General features: G+C 35.6%; 1 protein-coding gene and 1 pseudogene across 1 annotated transcript; both read right to left on the minus strand.

Annotated features, from left to right (window-relative positions):
* Window positions 1-6,377: 6,377 nt before the first annotated feature.
* On the minus strand, window positions 6,378-6,983 carry LOC149560082 (cytochrome P450 71AU50 pseudogene; annotated as a pseudogene).
* A 7,958-nt stretch (window positions 6,984-14,941) lies between these two features.
* Window positions 14,942-22,178, minus strand: LOC149560083 (cytochrome P450 750A1-like). The gene is made up of 3 exons (XM_089827559.1): window positions 21,852-22,178; window positions 21,394-21,606; window positions 14,942-15,304 (listed from the first exon to the last, which is right to left on the minus strand). Exons 1-3 carry the CDS (start codon window positions 22,176-22,178, stop codon window positions 14,942-14,944), a joined length of 903 nt encoding a protein of 300 aa, XP_089683685.1.
* Window positions 22,179-22,814: the final 636 nt, after the last annotated feature.

Here is a 22,814-nt window from a genome sequence, read left to right on the forward strand (position 1 = left end):
TTCTATTTAATTGGTAGAAATTATTTCTCATAATGTAGTTTATATAGGTAAAATAAATATTTATATAGCCATTCATATATTAATGTAAATCAATATAGTTGATTCATTGGATAAGAAATTTATCATATAGTTTTATGTACTATATAAGTTAGATCTTTTAGCTTTAGCATTTAGAACTTCAATAAGCTATCTCCACAAATATTCATGACTCAGTGAAAATAATTTTACTTTCAACATTGACAAATAGTTTCACAACTTATTTATATTTTTAAGTCATTCACTAGACATTTGAGTCTTAATAAATCACTTTAGGAAAGACTTGAATTCTTTCTCAAAGATTAATATTTATGCATTTTTATTTTCAAAAATATAGTGGGAAAAGCCATTGAAAGAGATTCTATATAGAGAGAAGATTACAAAATGACAGAAATAAGTTTTCAACAAAACCTCCAATTAACCTTTGGCACAAAAAACCAAAGTTTATAAAATACCCAAATGTATTGTTTGATTGATTCGTATATCCTTGTGTAGTTGGCGTCATGGCTGTAATCTTTATGAGCAATTTGAAAGCACGTAGGTGATTGCATTGATCAAGAAGATCATGGAAAATGGATTCGAGGTGAAAAGATGAAATAAATAGGGAGCATTAATTACACTAAAAATTATCATGCATCTATTTAGTCAAAACAAAACTACAAATAAAAACTCATTTAATTAAATCTCTTCTAGATTGAATTTCTTATTTTCCTTGAACTTCTATTCCAACCATCAGAGAAACTACAAGTGGACTATGTAGGCAAGCTTGTTGAGTATTGAAGGCCAACAATCACATGGGTGTTTTCCATCCACTTATATTGTGTCTCTTTAGTTGATAATTTGTGATCTATAAATGGTGATGGCATCTATTTGTAATCTCATTCTATTTCTTCAATACAATTCCATTTCTCTCAGTGTGGACATAGCCATGATTTGTGGTGAACCACGATAAACATCTATGTTTATGTGTCTTGTTTTTTTGTACATTTTTTTTAAATTCTTAATTAACTTACAATTGGTATCAGAGCCTACGATCAATTTTGGTAATCAAATTCTCAAGTCATGGAGGAATCAAGAGTGCAGAAATTCTTGGGGAAGAATTCTAGTTTGTGGAAGGTACAGATGCGATCATTACTAGTCAAGCATGATCTTGCAATTGCAATCAGAGGTAAAGTGAAGAAGCCAACCTCCATGACATATGAGACTTGGAATAAAACCAATGAGGAGGAGATCATAGAGATTTTTCTCTCATTGTCTGAGAAGGTGTTTTTCAATGTGAACAATGAAAATTCAACAAAGGAGGTACGAGACAAGCTTCAAGGTATGTACAAAATGACGTCTACTATAAACAAAAAATTTATCATGAAAAATCTTTACAAGTTGAAGAGGAAGGACAAAACATTGATGTCAAATCACATAAATGAGTTAAATACTCTTTTATGTCAAATACACTCCATTGGTATGCCTCAAGATGATGAAAATAAGGTGGTCATCTTATTATGTTCCTTATTGAATAGCTGGGATGGTGTGGTAATAGCAGTTAGCACTTCCATTACTTGCAAAAAAAAGCTAGTCTATGATGAGGTAGCTTCTACATTGCATAGTGAAGACATGAGGAGAACCAATAAAAAGTCTTCATCTAGTGATGCGCTAACAATAGTTAGTATAGAAAATAGAGAAAAAACTCAACATAGAGATAGAAATAAAAACAACCAAAGGTCACAATCAACTAGAAGATCACAGTCTCGGGGTAGACAAAGTGGTTGTTGGTTTTGTGAAAAGGTTGGTCACATTAAAAAGGACTACATAAAATATAAAAGAGTTCAAGAAATAGTTTTGGACATGGGAGAAAAAATTATTCATAAGCAAAATGATAGTGTTTTGGTTCTCGCAACAAGTGACATAACTTCAAATTCATGGGTAATTGACTCCAGGGCTTCATTTCATGCATCTTCTTGCAGCAAAGCCTTCACAAACTATAAGGAAGGTAAGTTTGGGAATGATTATTTGGATGATAATAATGCTTGTGAAATTGTAGGAAAGGGTGATATTTTGTTATCAATAAAAGGAGGTGCTCAATTTTTGCTTCAAGATGTTAGGCATGTTCCCAAATTGAAAAGAAATTTGATTTCCATCTATCAGTTATATGCTCAAGGTTTTCTTGCACTCCTCATAGAAAAATGAAAAATTACCAAGGGTTCCATGATTATCACCAAAGGGGATAAAGTTGGCAGCTTATATGTTGTAGAAACTAATGATGAGGTGGGAGCTGTGATGACTATTGTGGACAATGATGCTACACTTTGGCATCAAAGATTAGGCCACATGAGAAAAAGGGGGCTAGAGGTTAAGCTTAATTGAGATCAACTTCTAGGTCTCCAATCAATAGATTTAGAGTTCAGTGAATGTTGTCTTCATGGAAAAAAAAAATGTGTTAGCATTTTGAAGAATGGCCATGACGAGAAGACTACACCATTGGAGTTAGTGCACTTGGATGTCTTCGGTCCAACAGAGGTAACCTCTCATGGAGGTGAAATTTTCATTATTTCCTTTCTTGATGATTGTACCAGAAAGGTTTGGGTCTATATGATGTCTAGAAAGTCTGTCAATTTTTTTTCAGGATTAAATTTTTTTAAAGCTCTTGTTGAAAATTAGAGTGGGTACAAAATTAAATGTTTAAAATCAGATAATGGAGGTAAATTTTGGTCATTGGAGTTTGATAACTTTTATGTATATCAAGGTATTAGATGGGTGAAAGTTGTACCATTCACCCCTCAAGAAAATGGGGAAGTGGAAAGACTAACTGAACTATACTTGAGAAAGTTTGATGCATGAAATCTAATGCCAGTTTAGGTAAGGAATTCTAGGCGGAGGCCTGCAATACAATAGTGTACTTAATTAATCAAAGTCCCTTATCTCATTTGTACATTAGAATTTTAGAAGACAAATGGTTGGGTAGAAGGATTTCCCACTCAGATCTTCAAGTGTTTGGGTGTCTAGAATTTGTTTATGTTCCTAGAGAAAAAAAGGAGATAGTTGGATTCAAAATCATAGCATTGTATCTTTATGGGCTATGGTGAAGATCAGTTTGGGTTTTGACTATGGGATCCTATTGCAAAGAAGATTTTACCGAGTAGAGATTTGGTATTTAATGAGACAATTTGGCTCTTCAATCAACACCACAGGAAGAGTTATTGAAGATTTTATTTCTAAGTCTTCATTTAATGAGAATAGTTCTTCATTAAATCCACAATGTTAGCCTATGGTTTCTACTCCCACCAATATTTTGGCACCAAATCCTAATCTATCTTCATCCTCTATCTCCAATAGCATGGATCTTTATCATGCTAATCATCAGTCTAAAGAACTGTTATAAACCATGGTGTTATAACCCCACAAAGGTCTGATGTATTTTGGGGATCTTGTGAAGATGTCCACAATGAGGGAGAGCATCAACATGCTATGTTGGAAACAGGTCATGATGTCAATGCTCCTAAAGTTTTTGCTCACAACATATGTAAGTTAGTGGGTCACAGTGATAAGAAGGGTGTCTATGCCACTCAATGGGTTGGGGATCCTAGTTTTGAGCACAACAATCAGCAGGGATGTGTCACCATAAACTCACATCTCCCTCAACGTAGCCTTCAACTTCCCAATCATGATGATGACTATAGGAATCATCACCATATCAAGAGGCCTCTTACTCATGCTAGACTCCATGAGCTTGAGGAAGGAAATGGGATGAAAAACACTATGAAGGATATGGGATATAGGACATGGGATGTCGAACACAAGCTTGATGAAGTAATCAAAAGTGGTGGGATTTTAGTTGTGATCAAACATCTTTCTCAACTTCATAGCAAGCAACGTGAGTGGTACAGTGGCCAAGTTGGGCAGTTGAGATAGGATTTTAGTGGTACTAATGCCATTGGAAGACAATATACTTGTCATGAAATGTAGATTAGAATAGATAGGAGGAGCTTCATTGGCCCGAGTAGTCCTCATGAGCAGTCTCATTTGATTCCCATGCAAGAAGCAACCTATGTCTTGACTGATCACAGGGGTTTTCAAGTCCAACAATAGTCACAAGAAGACTTGAGAACTGATGCTATAATACATCATGGCCATAGGGAGCGAGACTTGGATGTTTCTAAGCCAATTCACACATCTTCACAGGGTAGTGATTATGAATTGATAAGAAGCAATTCTTAGAATGAAGAACATATTCTAGACTTAAGGCAATCTACTAGGCATAGAAGAATGCCTACAAGATAATCATATTATGAATTTCTTTACTCTCTGGAGGAAGAGCCTAAGATTTTAATCTCTGATCAGATTGAACTGGCTAATTTCAAAGACATTTGGAAAAGTATTGATAAAAAACAATGGATTATTGCAATGGAAGAAGAGATGAATTCTCTTAAAACCAATAAAACATGGGATTTTGTTCTGCTTCCACCCAACTAAAAATCTTTGAAAAATTGTTGGGTATATAAGGTGAAAAGGGAAGATGGTGGTAGAAAGAGGTATTGCACTCAACTGGTTGTCAAAGGGTATGTTTAGAAAAAGGGACTAGATTTTGCAAAGATTTTCTCACCATTTGTATAGATGACTACAACCTAGGTAGTTTTGGGATTGGTAGCCATTTGGGATCTTGAGCTAGAATAGCTTGATGTCAAGATGGTTGTTCTACATGGTGATATCAAAGAGGAATTGTACATGGAACAACCTGAAGGTTTTATTCCAAAGGGGAAATGACATCTCTATTGTTGGTTGTAGTGAAGTTTGTATGGGCGTAAGCAAGCTCCAAGGTAGTGGTACATTAAGTTTGATTGGTTCATGGCTAAACATAACTTCACCCACTATGAATCAGATACATGCATCTACTATAAAAGGCTTCCTAGTTGTGAGTTTGTTATTCTTCTACTCCATGTTGATGATATGTTAGTTGTTGGTACTTCTCCTCAAATATTTAGCAAGCTAAATAAAGAATTAGCTTCTTAGTTTGCCATGAAAGATTTAGGGGTGGCCAAAAAAGATTCTTGGAATGACTATCACTAGCGAGACATAAAAAGGTGCTTGCTTTGTCACAAAAATCATACATTGACAAAGTTATAGAGTGGTTTGGTGTGGCTAAAGCTAAATATGTTCCTATTTCAAGTCTTGCTCCTCACTTCCACCTAAGTTAAAATTCGTGTCCCAAAACACAAGAAGAGAAGGAATTTATGATAATATTACTTATAAATCAGTGGTTGGTGGCATAATAAATTCTATAGTTTCTACATGTCCCAACATTGTTCATGTGGGAGTAGTTAGTAGATTCATGAGCAATCCCGGTAAGCCTCATTAGGAAGTAGCCAAGTGGATATTGCAGTATCTCAAGGGCACTTCTAATTATACATTGTGTTTTGGTAGAAATCATGCTCAGCTGCAAGGATTCAGTGATTCAGATCTTGCCAGAGATCGAGAAAAATGTAGATCTACTAGTGGCTATACTTTCATATTTGCTAGGGCTATCATTAGTTGGGCCACAAGGCTGTAACATTGTGTTGTAGTTTCTTCTTTTGAAGTTGAATACTTGGCTCTTTCCAAAGGAGCTAGAGAGATGATTTGGTTGCAACGCTTGTTCAACGATCTACATTGGCAACAAGATGATTATGTTTTATTTTTTGATAGTCAGAGTGCAATTTTTATGGCTCACAATCATCCCTCTCAACAATGCTTCAAATATATTGACAAGCACACTCACTATGTTCACTATGTGGTAGAAGAAGGGAAACTAAAGGTTGCCAAAATTGATACAAAGATCAGTCCAGCAGACATGTTGATGAAGATTGTTGCCAAGGAGAAGTTCGAATGTGCCAAGACTTTTCTTGGCCTTGTTCAAAAGAAGTAGGCCAGCATGTAGACTAGGGGAATGGGTGATCAGCTGGTGCATCTATTGTCTTTAGGTGGGAGATTGTTGAGTATTGAAGGCCTACAGTCACATGGGTGTTTTCCCTCCACTTGTATTGTGTCTCTTCAGCAGATCATTTGTTATCTATAAATGCTGATGGCATCTATTTGTAAACTCATTCTATTTTATCAATATAATTCCTCTGCTCTCAGTGTGGACGTAGCCATGATTTGTAGTGAACCACAATAAACATCTATATTTATGTGTCCTATTGTTCTCTACATTTATTTTTCATTCTTAATTAATTTATAAAGTTGTGTTACGATTATATTTATTTATAAAATGCCACCATTATTGCATTTTTGATGATATGCTATATTCTCAAGTTCTAAGACAGCAGGAGCTACAACGAATAAAAAAATAATTGTTATTGAAAATCACTAGGCTAGAAGTCTGCGTTCAATTTCAAGGAAGGGATGGCATAGAGATGGTTTTTCTTTGATACGGTTGCTCCGAACTCTTCTTCCATGTCCAGATCAGCAGGATCGCCTTCGAGCCTCCAGTCAAAGCAGTGCCAGAACTGAGCCAAAACAAATGACATCTGCCCGATTGCCATGTGCCCACCCGGGCAGCCCCTCCTCCCTGTCCGAAATGGCAGCATATCGTACTCCTGCCCCTGGTACTCAAAGCTCTTATTGCCCTCAAATCTCTCAGGCTTGAATTCCTCTGGATCTTTCCACACATTTGGGTCTGTTGAAATGGCCCACGCATTCACAAAAAGCTTTGTTTTCTTAGGTATCACATAGCCCTGTGGTCCTACAGTCACAGCTTCGCTCTTCTCATGCGGGAGAAACAATGGTCCTGGCACGTATAGTCGCAACGACTCTTTAATCACGCGTTGCAGGTAGTGCATGTTGGGAAGATCAGATTCAGTTACCATGCACTCCTTCCCTACCATACAATCAATTTCCTCCCGCAGTTTCTTTGCTACCCGAGGATGCCTGAGTAGTGCAGTAATTGCCCATTCCATGCTAGTTGCTGTTGTCTCCATCCCACCAATGAATAGGTCTTACAAATAAATATTGTAGGACTAAATTGTTAGAAGAACAAACAAATGTAAGGAACTACTTCTTGATTATTGACCTTAACTGTATGATATCTGTCAAAGTATTTTACAAAACTTCTACCCTAAAACAGAATCGAGCGAAGATCAAGAGAGAGAGAGAGTAATGAAAGTGACTTACGAAGAGCACTGCTTTGATGTTATGTTTTGTGAAGTCAACGTCGAGAGACTGGAAGGACTAACAATATCATAAAAAATTGTAGGCAATAGAGGAAGGAGAGTCTCTATCATTCAAAGTTAGCATTTTCTTCAAGGATGATTCATTGCAATTAAAAGACCTTATTTTGTATCATTAAAGAAAATGGGGGAGACAAACTATATTTGTCCATTGAAAGAGAAAGGATGATGATGTTTTTGCACACTTGGAGATATATTAGTTATACTTTGGGAAGATGTGGAATTTCAGAAAAAAGGTTGTCTCTTATGCATATGTGTTGACTTATTTGTGTAGAGAAGGAGAGATTATTATTGCAACACTTCACAAGGTGTTAGAAATATTTAAGAGAGATGTAGACTTCTAGAGGAAAGGAATCTCAGTTACTCCATTACAAAAGTAACTAGACACACATGGAGTCAGTTTGATGCTTCCTTGGTCAGCACTGAAGATTAGCTAAGGTGTTTCAACAAACTAGAGATATTACAATCAAAATCCATACAATGTTCCTCTCTTCTTAAAAATAATGTAATAAAGGGGGATGCTATCATTTTAAAATTAGTAGAGGCTAGTTTTATACTAGGTTGAATAAATTTAATTACTATTCTGTTAGCTATAGTTAGTCGAGGTGAATTAATTTTTGTTTGAAAGTTTATAATAGATAAATAAGGCTTATTATAGCTATTTAGATATTGATGTAATTAAATCTAGTGGAATCGTCAAATAATAATTATATTGTCATTTTCTCTACTTTATCACTTATAGAATGTATTAGCATTTGCAACTTCAATAGGCTATCTTCAAACATGTTTCATGAACAAGCAAAATGATTTTGACTTTTAATATTTATCAATAAGTTGACCATTTTGATTGGTACATAAAAAATATGAACAAGAATAAGGAATGGAGATACAAGATTGAGGTGTAGCCGATCCACCCCACGTATACAAAAACAACACAAATTAAAAAGAATATAATACAATAACTAGAAAAGTGAAACACAATAGCTATTTATTAAGTGTATAAATAGTATATAATCCTAATCTCATAAGGGAGGACAGAGAGGGAAGTGGTGTAGCCTAGCATCAAAAAAGAAATAAAACCAAAACTAGATATTAAAAACTTGTTTAATTACTAGATCTCTTCTAAATTCATTTTCTTATTTTCCACAACTTCTATTCCAGCCATCAAAGAAATTTTAAGTGTCCCATGCAGGGAAACTAAGTTCATATTTTATTTATTTATTAAAAAACCACCATTATTGACAGTTTGATGATATGCTATATATTCTCTGGTGCCATAACAACATGAGTTATAACGAATAAAGGAATACTTGTTATTGAAGAAGAAGCAGCTAAGGAATAGGAAGAGATAGACCTAGAGGACACATGTGGATCTTTTTCAGATGCTCTACAGTAGCTCTATTTTGAGTTTTTTTTTCTATATTTCATAGTTTAAGCTTTTTTTTTTTCAAAGTTTTGTCAAATATTAGTATCCCCAATGAGTGAAATTCACCAACTGGTGAATATTCACCACTAAAGTTATGACTGGATTTTCTTTGAGAATAAAATATTAGCTTTATGCATTATGTTGTTATTTTGATTGAATTCTTCTAAAGGTTTCAGATCTATTAGTTGTTAATTTTGTTTTTTATATTTATTTTTCTCACAACTGATTCCTCCCTCGTTGTGTGTGGTGCATTGTTATTCCTAATAGGTAAACTACCTTCATGCACAATATTTTTCTCCAAACATAAAATAATTTAAAAACTAAAAGGATATGACAATTCTTGTTTAATTATTATTATTTAAATAGTCATAAAATTAATCAAGTTTTCCACAAATTAGTATTATACATCATCATCAAATTGCTAAGAGATACATCACTTTTATGTTATTGAAGTTGAATGATTTTGGTGTTAAAATTTTTCTTTATAAAAATGTGACGATTTCATAGCTCAAATATGAAATCTAGATAAAACTCGTGCATGGGGAGGATTACATATTGATGCAAAGGGGTTTCCAATTAATTTTGGATTTTATCACAAAATAAGATATGGAAGTCAAAATTATAAAAGGAGAGTTGAGTTTTTTATTATGCCAAAATTAATTGAACATATGGAAAAGATATGAGTGACCTCATGTAAACCTTCCTTCTAGGGTGATAAAGTTGAGCAGAGCAAGATCTATATCTATCATTTCACTAGGGAGTTCTTTTGCATGTAAATTTCTCTACAAGTGATGGATTTTCTCACATTAGAAAAGGAAAATTTAGAGAAGAGTTCAATGATTTCTCAAAGATTAATAGTTGTATGTTTCTGTTTTCAAACATATAGTGAGAAAAGCCATTGAAAGAGATTACAAAATGATAGGGATAACTTTTCTAAGGAAACCTCCAATTAACCTTTGGCATAGAAAAAAAAAGTTTATAAAAGACCCAAATGCATTGTTTGATTGATTGGTATATCCTTGTGCAGTGCACACCATGTGTTATTATTAATCTTCAGGTTTCTTAACTCTAAATATCAGATTAGGTTTTCTTTTGTTTGTTATTAGTTTCGACAGTTTTGTATAACAGTTTGTAACTGTTATTGCCATCTCTTTTATAAATTTTTTGTATTGTTCTGATTGAGGAGCAGATCAAATAATAAATGATTTCCACTTTCTACATATTTTCATCTTGTTTCTCAGTCTGGGCTAATAGTGGTATCAGAGCATTGTAATTAATCTATGCATAAAGCTTCTGAAGACTGGAGTGTTTTTGAAGAAGCAAAATAAAAGAAAGTGGATTCAGGTGCAATTGATTTAATTTTGATAAAGTTTTTACAAGTTGATTACATTGCTAAATTTTGGCAAGAAAATTTCAACAATCATTTACAATCTGTACAAATTGTGTTCCTTTGTGTATTCACAATGCAATCTATTGTTTCATTAATTGGGGAAACAATATCTGGAAAAAATAACTGGATGGAATGGCATAGAAAGGTGGAAAATACACTCATATTTAATGATTTATGGTTCAAAATATGTGATGAAAATACTCAACCTGTAGAGCCAACTGATGCTAAAGAAAAAGAAATATGGATATATAAAAATTCAAAAGCTTTAGCTTTGATAAGGGCTTCTGTTAATGGAGAAGTGTATCGACATATACAAGGATGCACACTTGCTTGGGATGCCCTCAATAAATTGAAAAATTTATTTGATTCTCATTCAGAGTTAGAGTTTGTTCAATTGCAGTTAAAACTATTCAATCTTGAATTGAAAAATGGTGATGTTATGAGTCTAGCTTCAAAAATTAGAGCTATAAAACAAGATGTTGATGTTGCGGGTGGGAAAGTTGATATTTATCTCACAGCTTTTATCAAAGAACTTCTTCCAACACATTCCACATATCTAGAGTCTCTTCAGGCAAGCAATCAATTAAAAACCATTACTTTTGATCTATTGGTTGAAAAGTTAGCAGAGCGTGAGAAAGCATTTGGAAGGAAAATAGATAATCTAAATGAAAATGTTTGTCTTGCTTATTAAGAAAATCCTATAAATAAAATAGCTTCAAGAGGTGATCATAATGATAGAGGAAAAGGTAGAAGTCAATGAAAGAAAATTGATAATCAGAATGATAGACAATTTTTTATATTGTAAAAGATGTGGTAAAAAAGGAAGTCATGAAGCACATGAATGCAAACTCTCTTGGCAAAAGATAGAAAGTTTTAAAGGAAACTCTTTTAAGCAAAAAGATAAAACCAAAGTTTATAATAATGATAAATCTTAAGATGATAAAATTTTAGGTACAGCTCAATTTTCTTGTGATAGTGATGGTGATCAATATGTCCTTACTATTTCAGAATGTGCATCTACTTCCTCATGGTATGATACTTGGATTTTAGATACTAGAGCCACACAAAACATGATATTTAGACATGATTACTTTGAGGAATTTAATAAAAGTGATTGTGGTCCAATTTACTTAGCTGATAAATCAAGTCTCAAACCTATTGGAAAAGGAACTATTCGATTTAAGTTGCCTAATCTTCCAGATATTTTGCTTCATGATGTTTCATATATTCCTCAGTTACAATGCAATTTATTATCTCTTGTATTGATTCACCAACAAGGTTACTCTATTCTATTAAAAGATGCTCAAGTTGTCATAAGAAAGAAATATAATAATCAAATTGTGTTGACTAGAAGTGAGGATGGAAGATTATTAAAATTAAATGGCACTCCTGCTCTTTCTAAAAAATTTTCTTAACTTATAGAGGAAGGAAATCTATCTACTACTATGTTGTGGCATGCAAGATTAGGTCATATATGTTATGATAAAATTCATATCATGAAAAAGAATAGTGTTGATGGCTTACCTATTTTTCATAAATGTGTTGAAAAGTGTGAAGCATGCATTCTTGCCAAGCAACATAGAAATTCTTTCCCTCGATCCAATTGGAGGGCACAGAGAAAATTACAGCTTATCCATTCAGATTTATGTGGGCCTTTACCAATAAGTTATGTGGGAGGATCTAAGTATTTTATGTTGTTCATTGATGATTATAGTCATATGACTTGGATTTATTTCTTGCAGCAAAAATCAGAAGCTTTTGAAACTTTGAAAAGATTTCATGTTATGATTGAAAATTAGGCTCAATGTAAAATTGGTACTCTCCAAACAGACAATGGTGGAGAATTTATCATTTTCAAAGATTATCTATGTCAACATGAGATTCAACATCATCTCATTATACCAAGTACTCCTCAACAAAATGGAGTTGTTGAACGAATGAATAGAACCATCATGAATATGGTTAGAGCAATGTTATACTTTAAAGGAATCAAGTTGTATTTTTGGGCTAAAGTAGCAAGAACTGCAGTTTATCTTCATAATAGGTCTCCATCATCAGAACTTCACCAAAAAATTCCATATGAGGTTTGGTTTGGATATCCTCCTTCTATTCAACATCTTAGAATATTTGGGTCCACTTGCTATGCTTTAATTCCTAAAGACAAAAGAAATAAGTTGCAACATCATAGTTTTAAATGTATCTTTCTTGGATATTCTGAATCCTCTAAAGCCTATAGGTTGTATGATGAAGCTAATAAAAAAATCATCATTACATGTGATGTAGCATTTTGTGAAATGTTTAAAATGTTGAAGATATTGAATGTCAACATCTAGAAGAACTATCAAAATCTTCTCCCTGCAAAGAAACTTTTTGTGAGATTATACATTCTTGGGGGGACCCAACTTATTTAGCCTCACCTTTAATGGATTCACATGTTGCATATGTACCTCAAAATCAAGCTGATCCATCTATGAATGAACAAGAAGAAACTCCATTAACCAATGAGCCTGAAATCTCTAAACCTTTGGAAACTACTACAACTTCTTTTGTGCAACCAAAATCTTCTCATAAGTGGGAAAAACAACTCCAAAAAACTCTAAAAGACTTAAGACCTGATGAAATAGGAAAAATAGGTTGTACAAGAAGTTCTTACAAAGTGAGGCTAAAAGCTCAATCCAATGTTGTAGATAATATAGAGTTTATTGATGAACTCAATCTTGCAAGTGAATTTGAACCAACTTCCTATATTGAAGCCAAAGATAGTAAAGTTTGGAGGCAGGCTATGCAGGATGAATATGATGCCTTAATAAAGAATGGCACATGGGAGTTGATTGATCCACCACTTGGTTGTAAACCTATTGGTTGCAAGTGGATTTTTAGAAATAAATATAAAGTAGATGGCACCCTTGAAAAACATAAAGCTCGACTTGTTCTGAAAGGATATTCTAGAAAAGAGGGAATAGATTTTGTTGAAACATTTGCACCTACAACAAAATAGACCACCATCTATGCTTTCTTAAGTCTTGGAGCTCAAAATGGGTGGAAAATTTACCAAATGGACATCAAAATTGCATTCTTAAATGGTGATCTCAAAGAAACCATCTATATGACTCAACCTGAAGGGTATGTCAACAATGGGAAAGAACATCAGGTATGCAAGCTCAACAAATCTTTATATGGTTTGAAACAAGCTCCTCGGGCTTGGTATGAAAAACTTATTGAGCATCTGTTGAAGTTGGATTTCCAGCATTTTGAGTTTGACGATGCAACATTTTTTGTTAAAAAGGCTGATATGTTCATTGTTATCTATCTTGTTATTTATGTGGATGACTTATTTATCACTGGTAGTGATGAAAATACTATTCAAGATGTGAAACAACAATTGAAGCAAGGTTTTGATATGACTGATTTAGGTCATCTTCATTACTATTTAGGTATTGAGATGATTCAAAAACCTTATTCTATTTTTATTACCCAGCAAAAATACATTGATGATCTTTTGCAAAAGTTTGGCATGGCTGATTGCAAACCACTTAGTACTCCCATGGAGCAAAATATCAAACTCACATTAGATGACTCCTCAACATTGGTTGATGCAAATTTTTATAGAAAACTTGTTGGTAGTTTGATATAAGCCACAACTAGTCCAGATATTGCTTTTTCTGTTCGAGTTCTTGCAAGGTTTATGCAACAACCCCGCCAAGCTCATTGGTTAGCTGCTAAAAGAATTCTTCAGTATTCGAAAGGTACACAACATTATGGGCTGAAATACTGTAGAAAAAAAGAGTTTTCTTTGATTGGATATTCAGATTCAGATTATGTAGGTGACTCAACAGATGGTAAATCTACTACTGGTTTTTAAATGGACCTTGGATCTAGTGTAATTTCCTGGAAATCTAAAAAAAAATCAGTCGCAACTATCTCTTCTTCTGAAGCTGAATATATTGCAGCATCTAAAGCAACTCGAGAAATTTTATGGCTTAGAAGGATTCTTGAAGACTTGCAAACACCACAGATTTCCTCAACACCACTCTCTCATTGACAATCAATCTGCTATCAAAAAGGCTGAAAATCCAATCTTTCATGATCGCACCAAGCATATCGACATGAAGTATCATTTGATTCAGCATCATGTAAAAGATGGCAATATATAGCTGAAATATTGTCCCACTGAAGATCAGCCAGCATATATTTTTACTAAGGCATTGGGCAGAGAAAAGTTTGAAAAGTTTAGAGGAATGCTTGGTTTAATCCCTTCAGATTAAGGGGGGGATGTTAATATTAATCTTCAGGTTTCTTAACTCTAAATATCAGATTAGGTTTTCTTTTGTTTGTTTTTAGTTCTGGTAGTTTTGTATAACATTTTGTAACTATTATTGTCGTCTCTTTTATAAATTTGTTGTATTGTTCTGATTGAGGAGCAGATCAAATAATAAATGATTTCCACTTTCTACATATTTTCATCTTGTTTCTCAGTCTAGGCCAACACCATGGCAGTAATCTTTATGAAGAATTTGAAAGCATGTAGCTGGTTGCATTGATCACGAAGACAGTGGAAAAAGGATTGGAGGTGAGAAGATGAAATAAGCACGGAGGATTCATTCCACTCAAAACTCTTAGGACATTGAAACTCAACTAATTAGTTAAATCACAATTATAAATAAAAACTCATTTAATTCCTATCTATTCTAGATTAATTTTCTGATTTCCGCACAACTCCTATTCCAACCATCAGAGAAACTTCAACTGGCACATGTAGGGAAGCTGAGTTCATAGTTTATTGATTTATAGAAGAGCCACTAGTTTGATGATATGGCATATTCTTAGGTGCTTGGACATTAGTGGGAGCTACAACGAATAAAACAATACATTTATTATTAAAAAAAGTCTAAGCTAGAAGCTTGCGGTCAACTTCAAGGAAGGGATGGCATAGAGATGGTTTTTCCTTGACACGGTGGCTCCGAACTCTTCTTCCATATCCAAGTCAGAAGGATCACCTTCGAACCTCCAGTCAAAGCAGTGCCCGAACTGAGCCAAAACAAAGGACATCTGCCCGATTGCCATCTGCCCACCCGGGTAACCCCTCCTCCCTGTCCCAAATGGAAGCATATCATACTCCTGCCCTTGGTACTCAAAGCTCTTGTTTCCCTTGAATCTCTCAGGCTTGAACTCCTCCAGATCTTCCCACACATTTGGGTCTCTTGAAATGGCCCACGCATTCACAAAGAGCTTTGTTTTCTTGGGTATGACATAGCCCTATAGTCCTACAGCCACAACTTTGCTATTCTCATGGGGGAGCAATAGTGGTCCTAGCATGTATAGCCTCAATGACTCTTTAATCACACATTGTAGATAGTGCATGTTGGAAAGGTCAGATTTAGTTACCATGCGATCTTTGTGAGAAATACAAATTATAAAAAAAAAATTAAACTCAAACTCACAACCCTAACCCTAAAAACATCACTCGACACTTAAAAGTTGCTCGACACATGAAGGTGGCGAGTGCCAATTTTACTCGGCACTTGCTCAGCACAAGAAGGTGCCGAGTGATAGGAAACAGGTGCTAAGTGAACTCGACACAAAGAGGAGCTCGACTCTTGCACAAGAAATGCTTGGCACCAATGGATGCTAAGTGAGCTCGGCTCCAACTGAGAAAGAAGATGCCGAGTGTTTTATTTCAAACTTAAGAAATATAGCTTAGGAAATATTTCAATGTGAATGCTTTCACCATTAAAACTAGAAAGCCAAAGCTTTAACCTTTCAACCAAACTTGTCAAATGCAATGAATAGAAGATGAAGAATAGATCAAGTATGATGCTTGCTTTCTATTCAATCTTTCACTAAACTATTACAAAATTTGGGAGCATTGGGCTTCAACCAGGAAACCCTAAAATAACCCTAAACTGATAATACTTCAAACTTCAAACAACTTTAAAATTTGCAGCTCTAATGGCTGCATACATGAATGCTTGGAGCAATCACTAATTCAATAGGAAAAATTCAAACAACAAACTTACAAAGTGAATAAGGAACCACGTGCAACTGTAGGCACAAACTTCCTTCCTTCTTCCTTCTCTGCTCAGCTCTGCAACTTCTCTCTGATCTGCTTGATCTCACTGAATAGAATGAATGTTAAAACATTCCTTTTATCATATTCTTCCTTTCCCTCTCAACGTTCAAATTTCAAACTCTCACCTACCAAAAATGAATGCCTTCTGTGACCTAATAGGGTAGATGGGCATGGGGCTCGAGGACAACCTGCAGGCGTTGATGTTAATTTCCAACACTCCCCCTTTGTCCTGAGACCCACAAACAAGGATCACTGCTGATCCAAATCAACTACACCAAGACTCTGTCTTAAGTGCACAAAAGTTCCAATGCCTAATGGCTTGGTAAAAATATCTGCTAGCTGCTGCTCTGACTTACAAAAATTCATTTTGATATCCCCATTCTCCATCAACTCTCTGATGAAGTGATATTTGATTTCTATGTGTTTGCTTCTCCCATGGAAGAATCAATTCTTGGACAATGCAATTGATGAGATGTTGTCACAATAAATTGTGGTTCCATCCTCTTGCCTTTTATTCAAATCTGTCAAGATCCTCCTTAGCCAAATTGCTTGACATGCTACTGTATTTGCTGCAATGTATTCAACCTCAGCTATAGATTGAGCAACAATAGGTTGCTTCTTGGATGCCCATGAAATTGCACCTAATCCCATATGAAACATGTATCCAAAAGTTCTCTTCCTATCATCTAAACTTCTAGCCCAATCACTATCAGTGTAACCCACCAACTTGAAATCATCATTTGCGGTATATAAAATTCCAAATCCCTTGGTACCTTTCACATACATTAGGATCCTCTTTCCTACTTGCCAATGGGAATCCTTTGGTGTTTCAATAAATCTGGAAATCAGACTTACTGCATGCATTAGGTTTGGCCGAGTTGCAGTCAAATACATTAAACTTCCAACCATACTTTTGTAGAATGTTGGATCTACTCTCTTGCTAGAGTCTTCCTTTCTCAACTTCAGACCTACTGCTGTTGGTGTGGGGGAAACCTTACTATTCTGCATTTTAAATCTCTCCAAGATCTGTCCTGCATACTTTTCTTGAGAGATGAAGATGCCATCATGCATTTGTTTTACTTCTATGCTTAGAAAGTATTTCAAGAGACCTAGGTCTGTCATTTCAAATTCACTTTTCATGGCCTCTTTAAACTCACCAATTAAAGCCTTGTCATTACTAGTAAAAATTAAATCATCTACATACAAGACAACAATCAATACATTACCATCTTTTGCCTTGATGTAAAGAGTGGGCTCACCATTGCTTTTGCTAAAGCCATTGCTCATCAAATATGAGTCAATCCTACTGTACCATGCCCGTGGAGCTTGCTTGAGCCCATAAAGAGCTCTCTTCAATCTATATACTTTATTCTCTTCACCTACAACTTCATAACTAGGTGGCTGCTCCACATACACTTCTTCTTTCAATACACCATTTAGGAACCTTCCACTTGTGCTGAGCTTCAATTTCTATGATAGCATGCATGGTTTCCATTCTTGCAACTGGGGTATAGGTCTCATCATAGTCTCTTCCATACTGTTGTTTGTAGCCCTTGACTACCAGCCTTGCCTTATGCCTATCAATCTTTCCTTCAGCATTGCATTTGGTCTTATAGAGCCATTTAACTCCAATCACTTGCTTCTTTGGAGGCAATTCAGTTAGCTCCCATGTCTCATTCCTTTCTATGGCATCTATTTCCTCATCCATGGCATTACACCATTTTTTCTCCTTAATAGCTTCCTCAAAATATATTGGATCACTATGAGAAAATAATGCAAAATTAACACTCTCATCATAATCTTCATACCTTTCATCTTGGTATATCTCCCTAAGACTCTTGGTCTTTCTTGGTAATAGGGAGGAGAGTGTAGGATTAGAATCTTCGTTGCTATAGGATTAGAATCTTCGTTGCTGTTGCTTTTCCGACTAGCTCGGTCTTCACTGGTACTTAGTACTAACACTTGATCATGCCTAGAGGAGCTTGGCAATGTTTGGACCTGCTTTCCTTTTCTTCTATTTGCTCCTTCTTCTTGTTGTTCATTAGCATCTTCTTCACTCATAATTGGCACTTTACTTGAAGTGCTTGGTGACTCATCAATTTGTACATACCAAGATTGATTTTCAAGAAATTCCACATCTCTTGAAAGCATCATCTTGTTGTTCAATGGGTCATACAATCTATATCCCTTTGATTCTGGGCTGTACCCTGTGAAAATGCATTTCACACCTTTGTCATAAAATTTGTGCCTTTGCTCTTTAGGCACATGTGCATATGCAACACATCCAAACACCCTTAGGTGTTCAACTGTCCATCTTATTCGCGACCAAGCTTCCATTGGAATTCTGTCACGGACTGCCTTTGTAGGACACCTATTAATTAGGTAAACTATTGTTTCCATAGGCTCTCCCCAAAATTAAGTTGGGAGACCTTTCTCTTTCATCATGCTCCTTGCCATTTCAACAATGGTCCTGTTCTTTCTTTCAACCACTCCATTTTGCTGTGGTGTATAGCTGGCTGTTAGCTCTTTCTTAATGCCATGTTTCTTGTAAAAATTTACAAAAGAATTGGAGGTATACTCCCCTCCTCTATCTGATCTTAGGACCTTGATATAGTGTCCACATTCTCTTTCAGCCTGGGCTTCAAATTCTACAAATTTATCAAATGCTTCAGATTTATTCTTTAAGAAATAGACCCATGCCCTACGACTGATATCATCAATAAATGTCATAAAATATATACTCTTCCCAATGGAAGTAACTTGCATAGGACTGATTAGGTCAGTATGCACTAACTCTAATGGATATCTAGCCCTCCTAGAATTTTTAGAATTAAAGGGAAGCCTATGTTGCTTACCCAAAATACAAGCCTCACACTTGTCACATGAATTTCGTATACATGGGAAACCTTCTACCATTCTTTTATTTAACAATAAATTTAAATTAGCATAGCCAAGATGATCATACCTGAGGTGCCATAGCCATGAGGGGTCTTCAATCACACTCCTTAGAGCTGATTGTGTGGGAGGTGCAACATTAATGAAACATGTCTCTATCCTCAAGGGAAACATTTTGTTCTTTGTCATTTGAACTTCTGCAAGTAGGCTCTTGTTCCCATCCTTTTCTTGAATGACACACATGTCATTGTCCATCAACAATTTGTATCCATTTTGAATGAGCTGACCAATGCTCATCAAATTGTGCTTCATACCAAGGGTGAAATACAAATTTTGTATTTCCCTTTTCTCACCTTTCTTGGTGCGGACCATAATAGATCCTTTGCCCACAACTGGTAGGGTTCCATTGTTACCCATCTTAATTTTTGATTTGAAATTCTTGTCAATGAATGAAAACAAGGTTTTATTACAACTCATGTGGTTGCTACATCCACTGTCGAGGTACCAAACCTCAGAGCTTCCTTCTTCACCAACATTACACATGATGAAGGTTGTGTTTTCACTTCCCATATTCACATCAGCCACATTTGCTTGTCCTGACTGATCATTCTGCTTCTTCCAGCATTCATTTGCATAATGCCCATATTTATGACAATAGTAGCATTGTACATTACTCTTATTTGAGTTGTAGTTTTTCTTACCTCCTCTTGAAGTATTTTGTGAGCTACGTGCTCCATCTGCTCTTCCTGAGCTTTCTGCTGCAGCATTTTTTTGTCCTCCATTTCCTTGACCTCTGCCTCTGGAGTTTTTCCTGGGCCATTTCTTCCTCTCCCCCTTCCTCTTGAATTTTACTAAGCCTTGAATGCTTGCTCTTGGCTAGAAGAATATGTGGATCTATTGATCCTATGCTCATGGGTTTGAAGAGAACCCATCAACTCATCCATTGTCAAAACAGTGACGTCTTTTGCCTCTTCTATTGTCATGACCAAATGGTCATATTTATGAGGTAAAATCTGCAATATCTTTTCCACTATCCTTTGCTCTTGATAGTCTTCTCCATTTTACTTCAACTGGCTAATTACATTAGAGGTCCTTGAACTGAAGTCTGCAACTGATTCATTCTCCTTCATCTGAAGGTTCTCAAACTCCCTCCTTATATTCTGTAGCTTTACTGTACGGAATTTATCAGTCCCCTTGAAGTTTTTCTCAAGGATATCCCATTCTTCCTTTGCATAGTTTGCTACTACAATCTTTGGGAATACTATCTCTGTCATTACTACTTCAATCAAACTTAATGCCTTAGCATCCTTCCTCCTTGACTCTTTCAAATCAGTCTTTTGTGCATTTGTGAGAGCAACATATTGAGTTGGATCAGTCACATCATTGAATCCATTTACCACAAAATCCCACAAATCATTTGCAACCATTATGGTCTTCATCTTCTTTGCAAATATATCATAATTTTGTCCATTAAATGATGGTGGCTACTACCATAACTTTCTTGCATCTCCTACCATGTCAAATATCCCAAGAAAAACAAATGCCCTAACTCACTTTGGATGGCCTCAAAGCTCTGATACCATGTGAGAAATACAAATTAAAAAAATTTAAACTCAAACTCACAACCCTAACCCTAAAAACTTCGCTCGACACTTAAAAGTTGCCCAACACATGAAGGTGCCAAGTGCCAATTTTACTCGGCACTTGCTTGGCACAAGAAGGTGCCGAGTGACAGGCAACAAGTGCCGAGTGAAATCAACACAAAGAGGAGCTTGACACTTGCACAGGAAATGCTTGGCACCAATGGATGCCCAGTGAGCTCGGCTCCAACTAAGAAAGAAGATGCTGAGTGTTCTATTTCAAACTTAAGAAATATAACTTAGGAAATATTTGAATGTGAATGCTTTCACCATTAAAACCGGAAAGCCAAAGCTTTAACCTTTCAACCAACTTGTCAAATGCAATGAATAGAAGATGAAGAATAGATTAAGTATGCTACTTGCTTTCTATTCAATCTTTCACTAAACTATTACAAAATCTAGGAGCATTCGGCTTCAACCAGAAAACCCTAAAATAACCCTAAACTGATAATACTTCAAACTTCAAACAACTTAAAAATTTTCAGCTCTAATGGCTGCACACATGAATTCTTGGAGCAATCACTGCTTCAACAGGACAAGTTCAAACAAAAAACTTACAGAGTGAACAAGGAACCACGTGCAACTGCAGGCACAAACTTCCTTCCTTCTTCCTTCTCTGCTCAGCTCTGCAACTTCTCTCTAATCTGCTTGATCTCATTGAATATAATGAATGTTGAAACATTCCTTTTATCATATTCTTCCTTTCCCTCTCAACGTTCAAATTTCAAACTATCACCTACCAAAAATGAATGCCTTCCGTGACCTGGCAGGGTAGATGGGCGTGGGGCTCGAGGACAACCTGCAGGCATTGAGGTTAATTTCCAATAATTATCACCTACAATAGAGTCAATTTCCTCCTGTAGTTTCTTGGCCAGTCGGGGATGCCTGAGCAGAGTAGTGATTGCACATTCCATGCTAGTTACTGTTGTCTCCATCCCACCAATGAATAGATCCTGTTCGAACATATATTGTAGGACTAAATTGTTAGAAGAACATTAAACAAATCTAAGGAAGTACAAATAAAATGAATATTCACTTGATTCTTGACATTAACTCTATGATCTATTTTTCCTATTCTCCAATTGGGTTGAGATCATCATCTTATCTAAAAAAACTATTTTACAAAAATTCTACCCTAAAATGTAATCGAGCAAAGATCAAGAGAGTGGGGGTAGAGATAGCGACGTATGAAGAACACTGCTTTGATATTATCTTTAGTGAACTCCAAGTCGAGAGACTGGGATTCTTCCACATCGAGAAGCACATCCAGAATGTCCTTACTCCACTCCTTGTCCTCCAGAGCCCTTCTCTTGTGCTCAATATGTTTGTCAATAATTCTCCCAACAATCCTGTCGAAGAAGTTGTGGGCGTTCACCATGCATTTCTTGAGGCCTTGCAGGTCCATCCAATCTATGGAAGGAAATAAGTCCCCAATGTTAATAGCAGAAAGGGTGCTGATAATCTCCCTCACCATGTCTTTGAGCTCACCCCCTTTCCCAGTCACATCATCAACGTCAAATCTCATCCTAGTCAACATCCTCCAAATAATGGCCGAGGTGATATTTGTTGTGACCACCAGTCACAACACGCCCATGCTTGGGACCCCCCTTTGTTTTATTTTGCTAGCCTTTTCCTTTTTTTGTGGAGCGCAAGTAAGAGTCAGGAAATATTGTGCTAGGGAAAAAATCCTTTACTCCAAAGAAATCCTACTTTCCATAAAAGCGTTAAGCGCAGTTTTAAGGGAGTCATGGAATATTTTGAAGAAGACAAAGGAAAAAATCCTTCATTTTAGAAAAATCTTGACAAAGAAAATCTTGGAGCACAGTTTTAAGGTATTCGTGCAATATTTTGAAGAGAATAAGATCCTTCATTCCATCAAAATCCCGCTTTCGATAAAGCATGGAGTGCAAGTCCAGGAGTCTGGTAAGCATAATAAACAGGAAAAATAGGGACAAATTGTGAAAACAAGTGTGATTTTTGAATCTGTAGTGTGATTTTGGAATCTATAGTTGGTATTTCTTTGAGTTTAAATCACCATATTTGCAAGAATATTGATTGAGTGCCGAGAAGATGGCAAGAAGATTAAGGAAGTCTAGTAGTTAGGCAAGCATGAGAAACATAAGACTTCAGGACAAAGTCCTCCATTCTGAAAAAAATGCGA

This window comes from Cupressus sempervirens, chromosome 4 (genome assembly GCF_028749045.1).
Source record: "Cupressus sempervirens isolate cs-2001-9-10 chromosome 4, ASM2874904v1, whole genome shotgun sequence".
NCBI classification, from domain to species: Eukaryota; Viridiplantae; Streptophyta; class Pinopsida; order Cupressales; family Cupressaceae; genus Cupressus; species Cupressus sempervirens.

Coding starts and splice junctions, on each gene's coding strand:
- LOC149560083 (XM_089827559.1), bottom strand. CDS start 22,178: ATGAGATTTGACGTTGATGATGTGACTGGGAAAGGGGGTGAGCTCAAA. Junction 21,607..21,851: donor CTAAAGATAATATCAAAGCA/GTGTTCTTCATA, acceptor ATGTTCGAACAG/GATCTATTCATTGGTGGGAT. Junction 15,305..21,393: donor ACGGAAGGCATTCATTTTTG/GTAGGTGATAGT, acceptor GTAGGACTATAG/GGCTATGTCATACCCAAGAA.